Source organism: Talpa occidentalis, unplaced genomic scaffold (genome assembly GCF_014898055.3).
Source record: "Talpa occidentalis isolate TD23 unplaced genomic scaffold, MPIMG_talOcc4v2.1 talOcc4.15, whole genome shotgun sequence".
NCBI lineage: Eukaryota > Metazoa > Chordata > Mammalia > Eulipotyphla > Talpidae > Talpa > Talpa occidentalis.
This window is the reverse complement of record NW_023601543.1, coordinates 23,752,006-23,758,764: the sequence shown is the minus strand read 5'-3', so window position 1 is coordinate 23,758,764 and position 6,759 is coordinate 23,752,006. Positions and strand designations below refer to the sequence as shown.

General features: G+C 36.7%; 1 protein-coding gene across 4 annotated transcripts in view; it reads right to left on the bottom strand.

Moving 5' to 3' along the window:
- Positions 1-3,128: 3,128 nt before the first annotated feature.
- Positions 3,129-6,759, bottom strand: part of IL13RA2 (interleukin 13 receptor subunit alpha 2) — a 55,547-nt gene continuing 51,916 nt past the window's right edge. For all 4 annotated transcript variants that reach the window (XM_037512051.2, XM_054695597.1, XM_037512052.2 and 1 more), the window contains exons 9-10: positions 5,031-5,146; positions 3,129-4,280 (exon numbers count right to left, since the gene is read on the bottom strand). In XM_037512051.2, the coding sequence (XP_037367948.1) occupies positions 4,230-4,280; positions 5,031-5,146 (167 nt within the window). In that variant the 3' untranslated portion in view covers positions 3,129-4,229. The remainder of the gene's footprint in view (positions 4,281-5,030; positions 5,147-6,759) is intronic.

The following is a 6,759-nucleotide window of genomic DNA, read 5'->3' as shown; positions in this document are numbered from 1 at the left end:
GGAAGCTCCATCTTTAGCAGATTGAGGAATTTCCACACAGCTCTTCATAGTGATATGACCAGTTTGCACTCCCACCAGCAGTGCAGGAGAGTTCCTTTTTCTCTACATCCTCACCAATATTTGTTGTTGCTAGTTTTTTAATATGTGCCATTCTCACTGGTGTAAGATGGTATCTCATGGTAGTTTTGATTTGTATTTCCCTGATTACAAGTGATGTTGAACATTTTTTCATATGCCCGCTGGCCATTTGCATTTCCTCTTTGGAGAAGTTTCTTCTTAGCTTTTCTGCCCATTTTTTGACTGGATTATTTACTTTGTTTTTGCTGAGTCTCATCAGCTCTTTATAGATTTTTGTGATCAGCCCTTTATCATTAGTGTTGTGTACAAAAATTTTCTCACAATTGGTAGGGTGTCTCTTTGTTTTGGTTACTGCCTCTTTTGCTGTACAGAAGCTCTTTAATTTGATGTAATCCCAGCTGTTTATCTTTGCCTTCACTATCACTGCCTTGGGTGTTGTGTCTTTAAAGATGTTACTGAGGTGCATGTCATGTAGTGTTTTGCCTATATTTCCTTCATGAAGAAATTTCTTAAACTCGCTAAGCCTCCCTTTCTTTATTTGTGTAATAGAATGATCCATATACTGGCAGTATCCATGTACAATATCTCCTAACTGTACCAGAGAACTCAGAACTTCTTTTCATTCTCTGTTAAAGAAGCCCTTCACATCAAATGTATATCATACTGAAGATTTCAAAGACAACCTAAAGGAGATGACAAGAAAAACTACATTTTCTCCAAATTGCCCATTAGATATGCTTTCCAAGTCTTGCTTCTCATGGCTAATATGTCTCCTTTTTATCTATCTTCTTTTATGCCCAGGCTTTCTGGTTTGGGTTTCTTCTCTACTCAGAAACGTGCTCAGCAAACAAAGGACCCTCCAGCTATTAGTAGCCCACATCCTCTAGAGCAGCAGCTTATTTAAAAAAAAAAAAAAACTTTTTGTTGTGCCCTGTGGAAAATTACAGTAGCTACACAATGGGGTTTTGGGATCAAAGTGATTTGCACACTAGCACATTGTTAATCAAATATTTGCTGTTATTGTTATTTTTATTATTACTATTTATTTTATGGACTCCTTCACAGAGCAGAGTTCTCATTCTGTTCCAGTGTTAACATGGATGAAAGGATACTTCAGATTTTAATGTAAAAAATTTTTTTTGAAAAACAAACTCAAGTCAGATTCTGTGTCTTTGAGGAAGTTCCACTTTGTCTGGGCATTTGTGTTCTCTTTGCTCCCTAACTAACTCCAAGGTCAATTCCTCAAGTAGTAAATTGGCTCAGGCACCCCTTACATTCTGTGTTCTGGGGGAGAGGATACTTTAATACATGTTTTTGAAAGGAATAGAGAAACAACATTTATTGAGCTCTTTGTGAACAGAAATGTACTAAATACTATGGTTACTTAATACTCAAGGAAAACTTATGAAATAAGTTATTATTATTCTCCTATTTGGAATCTTGGTCTCAGAGATAATAATTAATCGTGATGTTAATCCCTGGTTTGGCTAGAACGCTGTGAAACACAGAGTAGCCACAAACCTCACCACAACCAAATTTATGAATCTAGAGGGAAATTTTAAAAATCATTTTCCAAATGTCTGTGCACAGTGTGTCAATATATCTTGACATCTAAAGACTTTATAAAGGGACTTTCTCCTTGGCTGACAACTTTCTTCTGTCGCAGAACCTTGTCACAGCTGTTGGATTGTAAAGAGAAAGTAAAAGAACATTCTTACTAATCTCATTGCCTCCCTGATCCTCATTTCTTCATGTCTAGGGAGAATAGACAGAGACAGAAGATCATTGGCTCTCTGCCCCTGGGCTGTCAGTGGTCAAGATCTTTTAATTCTCCACTTATTTTCCATTAAACGGGCATCTAAAAGGAGGACCTGGGACTGTTTCTTTTACACTGCCGCTCAAGCTATGTTCTTAACACTGGCCCATTCCACCTTCTGCCTGGTAACATCCCTTTCACACAGCTCAAAGCAGAAATACAAGCAATAGATTTAAAGTGGGATAGCGAGGGAGCTGGAATTTAGAGAAAATGAGTTTGGAGTGGTTGTGAGACATCCGAATGGAGATGCAGGTCTGGGGCTGATGTCAAAGCTGTTGCTCGAAGACATAGAAATAAGAGGTGTATCCAAGGCCAAGAGAAGGAATTGGTAAGGAGAAAATGTAAGAGAGGAGGGGAGGGGAAGGCAGGGAGGGGAGGGGAGAGGCGGGGAGGGGAAAGGAGGACTTGAGAATCTGACTGGGTTCTGACTTCCTGGGAATGGCGAGTTAAGAGGAAGAAGATTCACTGTGAAAGTGAGCAGAGGATGAGCTGCCCATCCATCCATCTCCCCATGTCCCCAGTGCCATTAGCTGTGGTTTGGGCTGTACTCTAAGCAGGTGTGTGAGCTTCACCACCAGCACTCTGTTTTTGTTGTCTTATATACTGGCTGTCATCTCTCTTCTAAATATTTTTCCCATCCTTAAGGACTCTGAAGGGCACTTTGTTTCTCATTCAGCATCAGGCAAATGACAGCTTTTGATTAAGCAGGCAGTCAACAAATCTACACATTGATGCGCCCAGGATATGAAGGTTCATTCCCTTAATAACTCTCCTCTGAAGCAATGCTCCGGTCCTCACAGTTAGAATCACCTCACTTTTCAGGCCTCCCCTAGTAGCGCGGCAGGTTAAGCACAGCGCTGTGAAACTGTCTGCAGCCTCTGCAATGTGGGTTCTATCCCAGCTGGCCGGCGAGAAACCTACATGGCGCGGCAGACCTCTCCTGTCTCTCCTGCTGCTCCTCTCAGCAGTGCATTTCAGTCAGTCTGCCTGTTCTGTTCCCCACTCTGTCTCTGGTGAATCCTCTCACCCTCCTGCACATCTGGCCTGTGTCCCCGTTCTTCTATGCATAAATAAATAAATCTTTTTTTAAAAAAAAAGATGAGATATAGAAACACCAGGGAATACAACTCAGCTGTTTAAAAAAGATAAAATCTTGCCATCTGCAACAACATGCATGAACTTAAAGGGTGTTATTCTTAGTGAAATAAGACTATGAGACCAAATTAATGGTTAACAGAAGGGAAGGGTTTAATCAGATGAAAAAGGGGTCAACTGTATGGTGAACAATAGAATTGGACTTTAGCGGTGAACTTAATGTAGTATATACAAACACTGATTTATAATGATGCGCACATGAAATATGTTATAATGCAATGTCATGTCAATAAAAAAATTATTAGAAAGTGCAAATCGATCACCTGAGGATGGTGTTAAAATGCAGATTGAGTGGGTCTGGGTTGGGTTCTGAGATTCTGCATTTTAATAAGTTCCCAGATAACACCTACTCTACGGGTCAATGGACTACTGAGTAAAAGCTCTCTGAATTATATTAAATATAAACTGATCTAAACTAAACCCTGGTACTTGATTGCATGTTAAGTCATTATTCCTTAAATTTTAAAGCATCTGTCTACACCTGCCACATTCTCTCCTAGAAGTCAATTGTGAACTCATATGAAGGTTAGTTATACTTTTAAAAGGCTCTTACTAATTTCAGAGACCTGTGCCTTTTGGTCCCTGAAAAAATTTAAAACATCATACCATCAGAAAGTACTAAATGCTTCCTGAAAACAAAGTGTAAGAAACTCTCAAGCTTTTACGGTAACTTAGTAACCTCTGATTTTTCAAATAAGATCGATAGTCATTTAATTAATGTCAGCTGCATTCCTCCCACCTTTTTCATAAAATATGAAGCAAATATTTTACCTGTGACTGTGTTTAAAACTTACTAATCTTCTGAACAAGTAACTTCCAAAGCCAAAAACCCTATTCATGGGGAATAGTTTCATCCCAAATAAAAAAGAGAATCTCATCTTCCAAGATTAGTAATATTGCCCTGGTTTAGTACAAGTTGTGAAATCACATTGTTTTACTAATATGTCACTAAATAGAATCTCCCTTGACATCTCCATAAACAGCACACATACTGTGGATTAATGAGGGTAAAAAAACCTCTCAATGGAATCCAGAAAATTTACTATTGAGGGTTTGAATACACTAAAGCCTATATAAAGATAATAATTCTTTCAGTATAAGATTTTATTCAAGTTCTAGAGAAAAATACAGTTTGGTAAGACATAGCTAATAGTTGGGTATAAGATTGAAAATTGATGAGTCAACAGAGTGTTTCTTGATGAGAAAATGCTTCCTTTTTCATAGGAAATACCTGAAATTAAGAAAGAGCTCCATTATTCACAAATGGTCATCAATAACAAAAGCTATTTCAGCTAGATGAATAACAAAGAGAAACAGGCAATAAATTATTCAGAAATGTGTAAGGCACATTTCATACACATTCACATTTCACTTTATCTTTAAAATATTTAGCAATAAAATATTTTTCCCTTAAGTCACAATTTCTCCTTAAAAACAACAAATCATAGCAATCAATCCATCTTCTGAAATTCTGGAACATTATGTGTACAATTCAAGAAGTAATCATCTAAAATCAGCTCATAGTGCAGGTTACAGTTTCTGCATGGAGCCTGTCTCTCACAAGTAGAGTGTGACCTCTTGGAGGGTAGGCACCATGTTTCCTAATTGTTAGCTGACCTTTTGCCTGTGGCACACTAGTAATACATTTTAGTTTATATCGTCTTTAAGTCACTCTTTCCTTTTTCCCAATCCTGCTTTTCTCCTGTGACTCTTATATTTTCTCCTAATGTAAAGGTAGTGTTTTATGTTCTAAATCATTTTTATGTTGCAACAAAAGTATATCCAACCCAAAATGTAACACTTCACGGTTAATTTTGCAATTACTGTATTTTCTGAGGACATCATCATAATCCATATTATATCAATTGTATACCCACAGTGTACAGGCAAAATTATAGAATGTAAGTCCATCATTCCTAAGTACAGAACATTCTTATTACCTACTATCTCATACTAAACAGTATAGTATTATTAAACTTACCATTTTCACTACAGTTTTGTGTTTGCATAAAACCAGACAAGTTATTAACAAAACAGATAATATGACAAAAGCAAGTGGAATCAAAGAAAACAACAATGTTTCCTTCCATGGGTCACCTAGGGTTAAAAATTTTAAAAAGAGAGAGAAAGAAGGGTTAGATATTTACAATTTATTTTTAAAACTGAACTATTTTATAAATAAACTAGTGAATGGTGAATAACATTAAACCATTTGACAACTTCTACCATGTTTTCCAGCGCATAGATTCCACAGTTATCTTTAAGTATAGTATCCCTTTCATTTATGCAGATTTTTACTAAACTGCGACATCATTTCACTTAGAAAAATAACTTACCAAAGCCCAATTCTTATTTTCTTATGTGATGTCATATAATTCTTAATTCTCAATAGTCAAATATTTATATCATATAGTGTTGTAATGAGAAACATCTGCTCTTCAATAAAAGTCCTTTGTGAATGATGGCACTAGTCTTTAAAAACCATGGGCATGGGTGGTTTTGGTAGAAGGAGAAAAAAGAAATAATTTTGATATAGTCATTACTTTAAAAAATACATTTTCAAGGTTGTCCTGTATTTTAGAAAGTAAAGAACTGAGGTCTTTTCTTTTTTTAGGGATGAAGTTTTTATGGTTCTTTTGCATAGCAAGAAATAAGCAATCAAGAAGAATTAACATTGCTAAAATGGCCATCTTACAAAAGCAGTATACAGATTCAGTGCAATCCCTACCAAAGTTTCTTTTTTTTTTTTTTTTGTGGGACCCTCGCCGGTGGCCGGGGATCGAACTGGTGCTGCAGAGGCTGCGGGCAGCCTCACAACCCAGGGCTCAACCACTGCGCCACCGGGGGGGCCCCCTACCAAAGTTTCAATGGTATCCTTCAAAGAAATAAAACAAACATTACTGATATTGGAACTACAAAACACCCAGAATAGCCACATCAATCCTGACATAAAAGAGGAAGAATGGAGGTATCACATTCCCAGACTTCAAACTACATCACAAAGCTATAGTAATCAAAACATTATAGAAGTAGAACAAAAATAGACACACAGATCAAGGGAATAGAATTGAAAGCCTAGAAATAAATGTACACTTATATGGACAGTTAATCTATGACAAAGGAATTAAGAGCACACATTGCAGAAAGAAGTCTCTTCAACAAATAGTGTTAGGAAAACTATACACCCACATGCAAAAGAATGAAACTAGACCACTCTCACACCATACACAAAAATTAATTCTAAATGGATTAAAGACTTAAATATATATAAACCATAATGTACATAGAAGAAAACATAAGCAAAAGATTCCATGACATTGGCTTCACTTATGTCTTTGGGAATACAACTCCAAAAGCAAGGGAAACAAAAGCAAAAATAAACAAATGGGAATACATCAAGCTAAAAGGTTCTGAACAGCAAAAGAAACTACATTAAAACAAAGACACCCCACCATACCAAATGGGAGAAAATATTTACACATCATACATCTGACAGGGGCTAAAATCCAAGACCTACAAAGAACTCATACAACTCAAGGAAAAAACAAAAATCCAGTTAAAAAATTGTCAGAAGAGCTAAACAGACAGTTCTCCAAAGAAGACATACAGATGGTCAACAGGCACATGAAAAAAAATGCTCATTATCATTTACATTATCAGGGACATAGAAATCAAACCCACAATGAGACAATATCTCACACCAGTGAGAA